General features: G+C 35.9%; 2 protein-coding genes across 2 annotated transcripts in view; both read left to right on the forward strand.

The window, feature by feature from the left end:
* Positions 1-5686: 5686 nt before the first annotated feature.
* On the forward strand, positions 5687-7004 carry LOC115923319 (plexin-B2-like). The gene has a single exon (XM_030983771.1). It carries the CDS (start codon positions 5940-5942, stop codon positions 6972-6974), a length of 1035 nt encoding a protein of 344 aa, XP_030839631.1. The 5' UTR covers positions 5687-5939; the 3' UTR covers positions 6975-7004.
* Positions 7005-8452: 1448 nt separating this feature from the next.
* The window catches only part of LOC100890886 (plexin-A4-like), a 33392-nt gene continuing 26470 nt past the window's right edge, over positions 8453-15374 (forward strand). The window contains exons 1-6 of the mRNA XM_030983046.1: positions 8453-8762; positions 9542-9679; positions 10919-11034; positions 11304-11436; positions 12170-12323; positions 15129-15228. Coding sequence (XP_030838906.1) covers positions 8733-8762; positions 9542-9679; positions 10919-11034; positions 11304-11436; positions 12170-12323; positions 15129-15228 — 671 coding nt within the window. The 5' untranslated portion in view covers positions 8453-8732. The remainder of the gene's footprint in view (positions 8763-9541; positions 9680-10918; positions 11035-11303; positions 11437-12169; positions 12324-15128; positions 15229-15374) is intronic.

Raw genomic sequence — 15374 nt, forward strand, 5'->3', positions numbered from 1 at the left:
CCAAAATCTGAAAATAATCTATAAAAGTAAAGAAATTTTCCTTGATCAAGTTTTAAAATGCTAAGGAGTTAAACTAAATAACAATCATGATAATTCCTTTTAAATTTCGCATTTCCCTCTTATTTGTTTCTCTTGCTTTATTTCTCTCCTTCCTTCTGTTTCCATTCCCCTTCCTGTATTTCTCTGATCAGCCTCTATCTCTCTTTCTCTCTCTCTCTCTCTCTCTCTCTCTCTCTCTCTCTGTATGTCTATCTCTCTATCTGTATCACCTTTTCTGTCTTCTAAGAAAAATTTGGTGTATTCTATCTATAATATGAGCTGCTCTTCTGTTGTCATAATTGGGTGATAGTGAATAATAATAAAGTATCGATTATAACCAGGGATTCTGTGTTCCACTTTGTTCATTTCTTTTTTAAAACTGAATTAGTAAGCACCAATCTTGATGGCTAGCTGAATGACATGATTGAGATCATAAAGCAGTTTAAATGACTAAAGAATAAAAACAGTAACAAAAAATACAGGATGTTATAATTTGAACCATTTCCCTTGTATTTAATAAACATACATGTAACATGTAAACACATAAAATATATATGAGAAAGAAACATGACATAGTAGCAGGACATAAAATATCTTTGTCTTGTTCGACTGGTGATGCATTTTGACAAATAATTGAGCTTCACTATGCTAAGCAATAAATAACACGTTTAGAATCTACAAAAAAAAACTACGTTATTTAATTCCATACGGCAGTACGATAATTATGCAATAGACGGCACTTCTACTAATAATACATCAATATTATTGTGCGAGCAAGACCATTTCCATTATTTTCGGTTCACTTCAAATAGATTAATCAATATAGGTCAGTTTGGAATACGTAAATGAGAATATGTAAATGGAGGGCATAAAGATCGCAGGATTGCTAAACAGTTTTCTAGTACATGATACATGAGATGGATTAAGTATATCACATGATCATGGTACTCCTCCCCCCCCCTCAAAAAAGTAAATAATAATAATTAAACATACAAATATATATGATATCAAATCATGATAATAATAATAATATTGATAATAATAACATCAATAACAATAGAAACATAAATAAATATGTTGTTGGAAATTATATGACTGGTATGCGAAGGTATTGAAAACATCTTTACTATGAATAAATCCGGGTATATAACGATCTATAATTATTTTCTTTAGACATGTGACCTTACCTCTTTAAACGTTTGAAAGATTATAAGGTATTTTATGTGTATGATATGCGATGGTTTCAAGGGCTGTTATTAATTATTTTACATGTATTTTTTGTTAAAGCGAAGGTTGAGTACTGGTAAAAAAAAGAAAATTATTTCTCACAGAATCAAACGAAACTTACACTGAATGTTCAAGATTACAAATAAATGACAAGTGCCAAACAATTTTGGAAGAAAATGTATACTGGCTGAGTAATGAGCATAGAAAGACAAGGAATCAAGGTAGTACCAACCCCGACACCATGCGTGTTGTCCCATACATAGCTTTCTGTGTATGTGCTTGTTACTTTACCAAGACTCGGTCAAATTTATTATGATTTTGATGACTCCAGAGCCTTGCAGTGCACACCAATACTTACATGCTACATGATCAACTGTTTCTGATCCTTTCCACACCTTTTCTTTCACAATGCAATCGCATTACCAGTATTAAAGTTTATCTTTAACATACACAATCTTTAACTCCTCATTAAACCAAGGTTGTTTTTGTCATAACACAATATTAATGCATATATATGCATTCCTGTCACATTAAGATGTGCGAAATATAACAATGAGGTTAGGGTTAGTTTGGTCGCAAAGGCTTTACAGCCCCACTGCACTACGTATAGCTTCTTGCGCCCTCTATATTATAGTAGTGAGCACTACACAAAATAAAAAACATTTTGCCTCCGACATGAAAAAAGGTCCGCCCAAGGGGGGGGGGGGAGGGTTAAACCCCCTAAGCACCCCCCGAAGATCCGCCCCTGAAATCAAATAAAAGATGTTGCGCTTGCATTCATGTGTGTGTGATACATGAGAGAGAGACAGAGAGAGAGAGAAAGACGAAAGAGAAAGGTAGGGAGAAAGAAAGACCAAGAAAGAAAAGAAAGATAGAGAAAGAGCGAAATACACATGTATAAAAGCCTATATCTAGCAAGAACGGGAGACGGAATAAAAGGGGAAAGGGAGCATGGGGGGGGGGGTGGTAGGGAGATATACATATACATATATATATATATAGAAGCAAGATACACGTATACATCTATACGAATGTGCATAGTGCATAGGAATGAAATTACTGGTTAGAAAGAAAGAAAAGAATATAAAATAAGTACATTAGTGGGATGGATTTTGTTCCTTTTTTAAGATCAATAACCTGAAAGATTTGATTACACTTGAAACTTCAACAGATAGAACGAAACCTCTTCATGCTTCAGTCGAACTTTATTTTCTGATCTCGAGGGGGGGGGGGGGCGGTGTTATTAATTTTTTTCTCTCAAACAGATCCTAAAAGAAGAGTAATAAGTGGAAAAAATTGATTAAAGTCACGCATAGTATACACCATCCTTGAAACTGTCGATAGTCTAAAACGTCTGATCACAGGGGGAGGAGACAATACTAGCCGCTGTATGGTATCACGGGCCACATGAATAGAGTTTTTTTTCTTCTTAAAAAATGACGTCAGAACTTGTAGTGTTTCCCACAATGGAGGAATCAACGTCAGATTATGACAATATTCGCTCACTCATCTGTGACATGTTTTTCTATACCTATTCAACGTTGTATTTGCCATGAGAACATTTAAAGGAGAATGCAACTATTCTAAAAGAGAGCATAACAATCAGAGAAGTACATCGGTGAACGTTTGAAGGAAATCGGACAAGAAAACTTGATTTTTTTTGGTGTGTGTGTGGAAAGTTTTCATAACTATATATATATGGGCACTCCAAATTGGCTTATTCAGTAACATTACTGTGACGCAACGCCATAAAACTGTCCTATTTTTGTCAACACAAAAGCTTACTAAAATTTAATTTTCTTTTCAAAATTCCAATACACAGTAGCGAGTTTAATTCTCCTGAAATATAGGGGCGGATCTAGCTTTTTACTAAAGGGGGATCCAGCCCGAAATTTGAAAATCGCGCCGACCCATAATTCGCTCAGTGGGGGGGGGGGTGGGGGGAGTGAGCACTACACACAAAAAACATCGTTTTGCCAAGGGGGGGGGGTAAACTCCCTGAACGCCCCCCGGAGATCCGCCCCTGAAATCAAATAAAAGATGGTGTGCTTGTATGTGTGATACATGAGTGAGAGAGAAAGGGTGAGAGATATAAAGACAAAGAAAGAGAAAGACAGAGAAAGAGCGAAATACACATGTATAAAGGCCTATATCTAGCAAGAAAGGGAGACAGAATAAAGGGGGAAAGGGAGCATGGGGGGGGGGGGGGAAAGAGATGTATATATCTATATATATAAAGAAGCAATATACATGTATAAGTACATCTATTCCGAAAGAGAGGGAGAGCGAATGTGCATAGGAATGAAACTACTGGTTAGAGAGAAAGAAAAGAATATAAGAGTAGTAGGCCTACATTGATGGGATGGATATTGTTCCTTTTTTAAGATCAATAAACTGAAAGATTTTATCACACTTAAAACTTCAACAGATAGAACGAACCCTCTCGATGCTCCAGTCGAACTTTATTTTCTGATCTCGGGGGGGGGGGGGGGGTAATACATTTTCTTCTCTCAAACAAATCCTAAAAGAAGAGTAATAAGTGGAAAAATTGATAAAAGTCACGCATAGTATACACCATCCTTGAAACTGTCGAAGTCTAAACATGTCTGATCACAGGGGGAGGAGATAATACTAGCCGCTGTATGGTATCACGGGTCACATGAATAGAGGTTTTTTTCCCTTCAAAATGACGTCAGAACTTGTAGTGTTTCCCACAATGGAGGAATTCAACGTCAGATTATGACAATATTCGCTCACTCATCTGTGACATATTTTTCTATACCTATTCAACGTTGTATTTGCCATGAGAACATTTAAAGGAGAATGCAACTATTCTAAAAGAGAGCATAACAATCAGAGAAGTACATCAGTGAACGTTTGAAGGAAATCGGACAAGAAAACTTGATTATTTTTTGAGGGGAAGGTTGTCATCACTATATATATGGGCACTTTGAATTGGCTTAATCAGTAATATTACTGTGACGCAACGCCATACAACTTTCCTATTTTTGTCAACACACAAGCTTACTAAAATTTAGTTTATTTTCAAAATCTTTAACTCAGGATAGTCTTATATCTTTAATTTATAGAAGCTATGATAATATTTGTATACTATGCATGAGTACTCAATTGATACTTTCATGCTTGATCTGTTTAATAACGATTTGCCTGGATTTCAATCAAGTATTGCGACATTCTGGAGCATAGGTACTTCACAATACAAAATAAAGGTGGGCAATCACGTTTTCCAATTTTAAACGACGCAAATACTTTGTAAGTAATGGTGAGAGTACCCTACCCATTCTCCCTACCGAGTTTTTATCTATCTACAAGCTTCAGTGGTTAACAAATAGATGTTTTTTTTGGTCAAAGCACAACCTCTTTTTTGTAATGTAAATGGATGACAATGTATGTCCTAAACTGATAAATCTAGCGAAAGGCAGACTTTGTTTATTTTGGACGCCTATGTCAATATAATCGTAAATCGACCAACAAATCATTACGATCTTTATTGTTTGAATAGAGGAATCATTCCATTATGCTGTGGGGGGAATGACAAAAATAGGTCTGTATTTTATAAACTTTCTCATAATCAAAAGACAAGCATATCATTCTTCCGCCCACGGAATATCCCATAATAAAATGAACAGAAAAGTAAAAACGTCATTTGTATTCTGAATATTTCTCCTGTCTTCATTAAATAGAGTAATGATAGAAACACATTTTGTAAATGAATGGTACATTCTAAAAGCGGAAGTAGTGCTATTTCATCGGAGCAAGTTCAATTAAAAGGGCAAGATTTTACAAGACATTGCCACCTGATTGTTGATAATTACTGATTCAGCTTGATCTCTTCCTTCTGTTAAAACTAGTACAAAGAGTAAACAGTACTAAGAGTGAGTATTGACTGACCATTCATATATTTGCATAATAATATTATTTTTACCTTTTTTCGGCGTTATGAGAATTCATTATATTAAACATTTCTGATTGGATTTTGGTCAATGCATGGCCCGAGTTGGATATTGCAATTCATTTAGAAAGAAACATAGAGTAGTATCGTCATGATATTTATGTTTTGCTTTGTGGAAGGTGGGGTGAGTATATCGTTCGCCGAAGAGCTTCCATGTAAAATAGCAGCCCCTTTAAAACGTGATATAATACTCTTGGGGGGAATGTGATTATCTTGATGTCCTTTTTATTCATGTTCCCGCGATGTGCTGATGTTTTATATTCATCGATATGTGAGTAAAAAAAACGACACCTCAGCATTGATAAATTAATGCACATAATCATCTAATTAATTATGATTAGAATACACTAACTCGTTTGCACAGTACCTGAGGCTTCCTTAATATACCTATACGAATTTGTCGATAATCGACTTCCTCCACTTGGTTCTTTCAATTGACTCTCAATCCAACGGTTGTTGGCTCTAATCCCAACCCGGAACTGACGTCAATGGCCAATTCGTTAGTCCACTGTTGCCATCTCATCACTATTAGTGGGGTAAGAATAATAGCAGGCCCCACAGGAAGAACATCATTGATGCCGATGAGGCTGCAGGGGGTAAATGTAATATATTGTTATCATAAACAAAATCATCTAAATTTCATTTTTTTTTTGACTTGTGTACAGATTGTTTATTGACATAGAAGTCTGCAGTGCACGTAATGTCGACAGGCATGGCTTGGAAATACATGGGAGCGTTACGGCTCTTCCTGATCCTCATATCATGTCACCCTCGGTCCATCCAATCGGCTCCTCTCTCCTCCTACCTGGTATCATCCTTTACCCCTCCTGACTCTGACTCCTCCCTACCATTCAACCACATCGCCATCAACGACATCACTGGAGATGTCTATATTGGAGCACGGGAGAGGCTCTACCAACTCGACTCAAACCTGATCCCTAAACATACAGTGAAAACTGGAAAGTGTACTGATCATCCCAACGTTAATGATAACAAACTTCTTGTTGTCGTGGAAACACCTCAAAACAACACTCTAATCACTTGTGGAGGCTGTGACGGTTTCTGTGAGACAAGGAGCTTAGCCAATATATCACATGATGTAGTGCGATATGGTTCAAATGATTGGCAGTTAGTTGTGACAACTAAAGATCTACCTACTGTTGGAGCTGTTGTTCTGGGTGCTGACTATGTACGTACAGGTGAGGGTACCCCTAACCGAGCCTTTTACCTATTCACAGGGGTTAGTGATGGAATTCCCTTTATTTCAAAGCACAATCTTTTAGACCTGAGTTTAGATCAAAACATACCACGGGGGTATGTCAAGTCGGAGAGTTTATTCAAATACCTGGTTGTTTACAAGGATTATCTGTACTATTTCATATCTAGAGAAGACGGTGTTTACTTGGGACGTCTGTGTCGTAATTCACTTGACCAGTTCTTTACGTCATACACAGAAATAGAGCTACAGTGTGGATCTTACAATATGATCCAAACTGCTCATATCGGACCAGCAGGATCGCAGCTAGCTGACTCACTGAATATCAACGATACGGATGTCTTATTGTACGCGGTATTTTCAAATGAGATCTCCTCTGCCCTCTGTGTCTATAAGATGAGTGATGTCCAGCAGAGCTTTGAAGATGCTGTCTTAGGATGTCTCCAGGAAACTAGCCGAAATGGAACAACAAATAAACACTTTACTTCTGAATCAATGTGCACCCATGTGAGTAAATGAAAAAGAAGCCCGTATCGTATGATTAATAGAGAGTATTACATAGTAGACCTCATCAGTGAACAAAGTCCAATTAATACCAGTTAACAAATTAGGATATATATTTATTATTTATTTTTTATTTATTTTTATTTTATTTATATTTTATTTTTTATTTTTTGTTGTTTTTGTTTTTGTTTTGTTTGGGGGGGGGGGTGCTCCGTTAATTCATTGGCCGAATATATCTATATTAATCTACAGAAAGTAGTCAAGTAATCATGGAACTAGCACTGACACAAAAAACAGCTACCTGGATCACAACGTGTATCCTTCAGTGAGTCAATACAAAATAATTATCATTAGGAAGTCATTGTTTGTCAATTTTTATTAACTAATCTAACAGTAATATCCGTACCATGGGTGTTGTAAATGTATGTTATGAAATCGATTTACAATAGTTTTTTCATGAATTTAAAAACCCTAATTTTCAGTCAGCAGCCTTGGGAAATTGATCCGTCAGGAATAATTCTTGCCCACCTATTATTCCTTCACCATTCCAACCACTTAATGTTAAAGTTATTTATGGGAACCTATAATCTACAAGCTGAGCTTTTTATAGGTTCCTCATATTTCACCCTGTATAACCTTCTATTCAATACAATTAATTTCGACGTCTTTTCAAAGAATTAATTGTATAATGTGACACTTTTAGTATATTTCATATTATGTTCTAATTTTGTCAATTATGTAAATTCTTTTTTGTGAAATGTGAAACAAATAAACTTGAAACTTGAAACTTGAAATCCACAGGAAAAAGCTTCAAGGCTGAGTAGCGAATTTTGCCCAGCATATGTATGGTCCTATATCTGTCATAAGTTTTCTGGCAACCTAATTTACCATTCCAGATCGAAATTAGGAGTCAATTCGTAAATCTTTTAATTGAAAATACGGTTGTCCAACTAAACATTATTGAAATTATAATCCCTTCCTGCACGTCTACTCTTAATTTGGAATCATGTTTGTAGAACATAAAAATAAGAAAAATGATGAGCGGTGGAGCAAATCGACTTGGCGTTGTAAATGTTATACTTTGTGCATTTTCAATGCATGGCAACTTATTCCAGGAGTAAACAGGGTACAATCACTGTACGCTAGTGTAATTTATCATCTTTCACTAACCTTAGTTAGTTACCTCTCAAATAAACTAAAACATGCAACGTAAACAATTATTAAATGGATATGATTTAGGGTATTGATACACTATTGGGAAATATTTGGGAACTGTGTATGTGTTCAGATTTTTGCGTTTGAACAAGAATTGTCATGCAATGCATTTAGCTTGTATTTGCAAATGCATATCTGCGTTCTGTTCTGCCAGTACCATCCAGAGTTCAATCCACCATATTTAGTTTGAAATATAGACAATATGGTGTAGTGACAGTCACACTTTTCACCTGTATGCCAGCTGAACGGTATCCTTATTTGTGGCAGCCACCATGTGTACCATGTAGTAAGAAACATCACGCAGTGATACTCTTTGGAGGTAGGCAGGGGCCAATAAGATGTGTGATTTAATGACTAATTTTTTTTTCCTGACAGTTTGGATTCAAAATACCAGATTCATTCCAGTGCACAGCGTTTTTTGAAGAAGAAGAGTGGCATCCTCTCTACCGGTATGTCAGTGGAACGGTTCCCCTCTTTGCTTCACCCATCATCACCGTTCCTGGTGTGATACCCACCTCCATAGTGACCACCATAGAGAGACAACATACAGTGGCATTCATGGGAGATACACAAGGAAAGCTCCATAAGGTACCTTCATAATGTAAATAGATTATCAATATAAATTTTCCTGCCTATATGGTACAGTGCCAGGGAAATTAATGGATAATATTGTATACAGCTATTTATCTTTTTCGGTAAAAACACATTTTCTGTATCCACCCGATACGTTTCAATAAATAGTGAATTCACTAAAGGAATTATTCCTTTAGAATAAATCTCACTATATTAAACACAGGGGTCCCTTTATTACATATATTCACAATTAACAACTAAAAAGAGACTATAAACTTGAGTGTGTTTGTCATACAAATAATATCCTGGACGTACAAATATCAAATGAAATGATAAACATAAGTGTAGCAAGATACGATTTGTATTCAAATTATATTAACAGGCAAAAACATTTACTATAAAAAGAGAAAGATATAAATTATTGATATTTCATTAGAGTAATGATCAACTAAACGTATAATTATATCAAGATCCCGTGATATCGTGCCATGTAAACAGTATTGAAATGACTTTATGCCCCCCAAGGGGGTGTTATTTTAAGGATTCAATGATTTTGCAATTGTAGGTAAGGGGGTATCTACCCGTGAAGCCTCATTGTTCAAATTTTGTTTGGCTAAAATGACTAGGCTTAAATTATTACGATAACAAAGATGTGACCTTATTCATGTATTACTGCCTTCACTGGCAGACTGCTCTCTTCATTTACACCATGACCACTTTATTTTGTTTATTAGGGACAACATTTTTTTTTTAAATACCAAACTATATTTTTGGTTGATGATTCCTCTAAATAGTTGAACATAGTGAACGGTTCGTCAGGCTACGTATATGAACATGTCTTTCTTGGAGATGGATCAGTCTTACAAGAGATGTTCCTTGATGAATCGAAAGAGCAGCTTACCCTTGCTACAAGTTCAGAACAAGGTTCAAAGGTAAGACTTTTGATAAAACTATAATGAACACGTGATAGATAAGAGGAAAATTCGTTGATATTAGATGGTTGCAGTATAAAAAAATAACACATCAATCTTTCTCATCATTTAGTTGTTCTTTTGTAGAAATGAGACTGCCCGGTACACTCTTTCATTGTTTCTGTTAATTTGCATGTGCTTACGAATCACTGTGAAAAGTGCAAAAACAAGGGATGTTGGTACGCAGTCAGTCCCATTAGCGGTTTGCCATAGTTTCCCAATAGCATTTTTCATGGCGCTATTGTTCAGCAAAGCCAACATTTGTACCGTATACTAGTATATACACCATATATGTGTAGCCTTTCCAATAACCTCAATTAAATTATGGCAAAGATATATACTTTGCATTAAAAATGTTTGTTTTAATAAGAATGTTAATCTACATCTGCACAGTTCAACTTCAGTTGATGCAGTAAAATTGATTGAGCATCCCATTTGGCTTTCAATATTTAAGTCATTCGTAAAGTCATGCGTAACTTTACGAACAGCTTTATGAAACACCCCCTGGTTATATATGCATTATGCGTGACCATGTGTTGTGAAAATAATCGAAAAATTAAATTCCATTAAAGTATTAGGTATTGTTAAATCTATATTAGCCTAACATTATATTGGTTAGTAAAAATGAGATTGACTAGCAACTTGAGAATTATAAAAATATTTATATGCCAATATATTTATTACATTTATATTATACAACAAAGGGAGGATTTGCTTCCCAATCATCAATTAACCGAAAGTCGTGACAAAGCGCTCATTTTGTTGATATTGGAAAGCCATTACTTTGCTATATCTTTTGAAGTTTCTTAACTTTGTGAATGTGACTAAACTCCCGATACTTCTTTTATGGAAGTGTAGCTTTGTAGATGAGTTTTGAAGTGTCTCATGCATATCATTAGGGAATCCTTTCTACTTAACCAGTTTCTTAAAGATATTACAGCCTTGCTTGTACGGATATTTTGAGGAGAGGTGTTTATTTACGACCTTCTGTGATGCTTGCCAAGTAATGTATGGACGGTAGAAGTTATCTATGTTATCTTACATTGCAGGCGATTTAAATACCTCCACATTTTTGTTTGAAGGAACATCCATAAAATATCTTAGTTATGAAAGGTAATAGCCGACAGCTGATCTCAGCATCGATATGACTTCTGACATTATGCGATTGCTTTAAATTTTTATTTTCATATGATGAATCAGGTTCTCACGTTAGAGTTAGTCAACTTTGGCCAGTACCAGAGCTGCGAGGAATGCATTGGTGAGGACGGAGGAAATGATGGAGACCCTTACTGTGGATGGTGTACCCTAGAGGCGAGGTGAGTGCATTATATGGGTCGAAAATGATGACTGATTTTCCATTCCTCTTCTCTCATTAACTTTAGTTAATTACATGTTGCATGTGTTAGGTTGACTTTACTTCCTAACAGCAAGGGGATGAAGGATCATCCATAGCGTTGCCAACCCTTGGAGAAAACAACTATATCTTGATAATATTGTACTTATTACGTGTGCATCAAACACTTTCTCTAACATCTTTATTTCTATTTATCTTTTTCCTTCCTTTCCACACCATTTCCCCTTCAAGATGTACAAGATACGAGGAATGTCCTTTCCCTGACGAGTCAGCTCGATGGTTATCTTACAATGCCTTCCAGTGTGCATCCATCTCCGATGTCCAGCCTGATCACAGACTGCCTTATCAAGACACAGAACAAGAAGTAGGTGCTATTGGGACTTCATGAATATGAAATGTCAATAACGATATGAATAAAAGACTACGGCTATGAGCAGAGAGATAGAGCCTGCATACGCATTAAATCTGAAAAATGCATATCTCTTTTCTTAAATAGGAGTATTGGCAACAGGATTATGAGTCGAGTTATCATTGAAGCTTCAAGTATACCGTAAATATTCAGAACATAATCATAATGCAATGTACATGTTGCCCATTGGAGATGCATTATTTTAAAATTATATCTGCCGTTGATTCTTTTGGCGAGAAATCATTCATTTACTTCAATCTTGCACTTCGTACATAATCTATTCAAAAAGTAGTAATAATAAATTTGATGCAAACTTAATGGGTGAAACGCCATGAGGCCCTTCAATAAAGTCGTGTCCATTTGTAGGCTCCTGAGATAATATTTTATGTCTATTATTAGCTATTTTGCAGGGAAATCATTGAATTTGCCATTCAGTTTCGCAATTACTTTTGACATGTAATGATCGGCTTCTTTATAAAATACTTTTCATCGCTATCGAGATCATGAACGGGTCAAAGAAATGATGTATTGTATCTAACAGAAAAATTCGAAGATAGAAATATTATTTAGAAATTTTGACATCATTTTATGTTGTTCATAGTTTTGCTGCGATATGTAAGTAATAGTTTACATGCTCCATCTTATGTACGCCAGATATCAAATTTAATCTTGTTTTTACATGTACTAGATCACCATTACCGTTCACCAGCTACCAACCCTCAAAGAAAACCATCAATACCGATGTGACTTCGACTCCTACCAGATCAATGCTGTTACTACGGTCAATACAGTCATGTGCGTCTCTCCTCCTGCAAGTGAATTGCCTACGATTCCAGAAGAAGGTAAGGCAATATATAATTTATTTCTTGTTTTTATAGATGGAAATTCTCACTATTCTACAAAGTCTGACATAATTCCTCTCTTTACGCAAAGTTTAAGTTTGCGAAACCTCGAAGTTATAAGAACGACCTCGATCTCACCCCGACGAGGGTTCACACAGTTCAAAACGAGTAATCAAAGTTCACTACAAGCATGGCAAGCCAAGGCAAGTATTCAGTATTATATCCCTCATGTATAGTTGTTTGCATTGCGATTGTACAGAGCACGAAAAAGGTATAGATAAGTACTATCTACCTGAGATAGTACTTTTGTAATTTTTTGCTGCTACCCCACTTGCCCACCCCTGCCCATTGAATACGCATAGCAAAGTAGGTTACGCGAAATGTCAAAGTCAATGTCAATGTCAAATAAGCGCATCGACTGTATTACATGTATGCATGTTGCGCTTTGTAAAATCTACAGTCTGCAGAATCAGTTCTTATTATTGTTATGTAAAATTCACTTTAAATAGACCTTATTGCCGATGTGGGATATAAAACAAATATTAACCTCCTTTACTCGGGCAATGGATACAAATTTTCATCGCCTTGGTGATCTCGGCGATGATAGTATAGTATTAATGACTGCTTTGAGAGAAATAGTTGTTTTTATCACTCAAGGAAAGGTTAGAATTGTGCTATTGCCCCGAGGCGTGCCGAGGGCAATAGCCCAATTGTAACCTTCCCGAGAGCGTATAAAAACAACTATTTCTCGAATATTAAAGCAGTCATTAATACTTTTATATGCCGAAAACAAAAGAGGCAACTAATGACACCACCTTGGCCTTTCTCTAGTTTATCTGCACGGTTGTTTTTTATGAGTGTATCTTTGAGAGTAGACTAGATCTAGATTCTAGTCTAAGCAAGATATTTTTACAATTTTGGGGGGGGGGGACCGGCCCTGTGGGGAATAGAGAGAAGAACCTGCGCTTTCATATGACACCTCACTTATTGAGTATCACCTTCAGGATCACAACAGATAAAGGTTTGAATCTTGAATTGAAAAAAAAACTTGACTCTTTTTGCATGGTCGCGCAATGCACGTAGACTGCATAGAGACTGCATTGCGTGTAATCTCTATGGGAAGAATATAGCACACAACATCGGGTGCGCGATCAGACACCCTGACAACTAGATCTATTTTCGTCTACGTCTATGCTGGTACTCCATTTTCAGCAACTAAACTAACATGTTTATGGATAATTTCACGTACCCTTTTTGTTGTTCTTGCTGTCAGCGAGTCTTGCATTTGATAAGTTGAAATCTTGGGACAGATTCTTTAGCCATTTTTGTCTTGTTTGGAATTGTCTTGTCTTGTATGAAAAAACCGACCAATTCTTCGTACACGTACGGTATCCTCGATCGCTCAAACCATTTTTTAACATGTACACCTATGGGGTAACCATGGAGACTGAACTATTTTCCCGGTAACAATGGTTACTGGGATTTTAGAACTGTTTTAACCATGGTTACTGGGAATTTTACAGAAATAGTTAAAGTTTATGAATGCAATTTCGACCAATCAGATGGCTGGATTTCTTAAGTGTGGTATATAATTTGCATACCTCACTTAAGAAATCCAGCCATCTGCTTGGTCGAAATTGTATTCATAAACTTCAACTATTCCTGTAAAATTCCCGGTAAAATTCCAAACCCATGTAATAGTTCAAAAATTAGTTCTAAAATCCCAGTCACCATGGTTACTGGGAAAATAGTTCAGTCTTGGTGAAATACCCATAGGTTCACATGTTAAAAAATGGTCTGAGCGATCGAGGATACCGTACGTGTGCGATGAATTGGTCGGTAATTTCAATACAATTGAATCTCGATCGATCTTATCGACAATTTTATCTTGCATTGTTGACATGAAGACGAAAATAAACTTCCAAAAACAACATCTGCCGATAGATCTTGATCTAAGTTCGTGCCAATGCATTGCAAAAGTAAAAGAAGGGCCCGTTTAATGGAGCTACCGCGAAGCATCCAGCACGCGAAGCCGTTTTCAATCCATTTTAATGTATAAATCAGAGAAAACTGCTAGGAATGGAATCAGAGCGCGATGGCCGAGCGGTCTAAGGCTGTGATTTTAGTCATATCATCGTTGGTACGCAAGAGATCGAATCCCATCTTCAACACAATATATATATATATATATATATATATATATATTTTTTTTTTTAGTCTTCTCTCAAAGATAAACTAGATAAACTAGATAAAGGCCAAGGTGGTGTCATAAGTTGACTCTCTTTGTTTTGGCATATAAAAGTATTAATGACTGCTTTAATATTCGAGAAATAGTTGTTTTTATACGCTCTCGGGAAGGTTACAATTGGGCTCTTGCCCTTGGCACGCCTCGGGCAATAGCACAATTCTAACCTTCCCTTGAGCGTATAAAAACAACTATTTCTCTCAAAGCAGTCATTAATACTATACCATTACCCTCGTAGTCGATTAATATTTGCTTACTATAAGTATATTAAACTTTTCATTTTCTCCCTATACTGATTTCATATTGTGTTGAGGAGGGTTTAACGGGGAAAAAAGGTAGACACATTTCCTCAATGATCATAAAAAAAAAAAAAATCAAAATATTAAATGAACCTACCACATCACCTTTCAATTTATGCCAACATTACGATGACATATTATATTACCCCAATTTGATTCATATCGGAAATATATAAGTGTACTGAAATTTCGCTTGAGGAGACTTCTTTAACAACTTTGCAACTGTCTAATCTCTATCTCTTTGTTTATATTTACAACAAGCGGACCACGTAACATTGACACTTTCTATTTTCTCAACGGAAACTGAAGTGAGCTTCTTGAGCACGGATTTTATATTGTTTGACTGCACCCGTCTTAAATCGTAGGTTCTTTGGTTTATATGATTTTTTTCAATATGCCACCTTTGCTTTTATGATATAAAGATTATTATATTTACACACTTGGTAAGTCAAAAGTAATTTGTCCCATACTTTTACTGAATACATAATTTCTTTTATAGTATGTCTA

This window comes from Strongylocentrotus purpuratus, unplaced genomic scaffold (assembly GCF_000002235.5).
Source record: "Strongylocentrotus purpuratus isolate Spur 01 unplaced genomic scaffold, Spur_5.0 spur5_scaffold_13, whole genome shotgun sequence".
NCBI classification, from domain to species: Eukaryota; Metazoa; Echinodermata; class Echinoidea; order Camarodonta; family Strongylocentrotidae; genus Strongylocentrotus; species Strongylocentrotus purpuratus.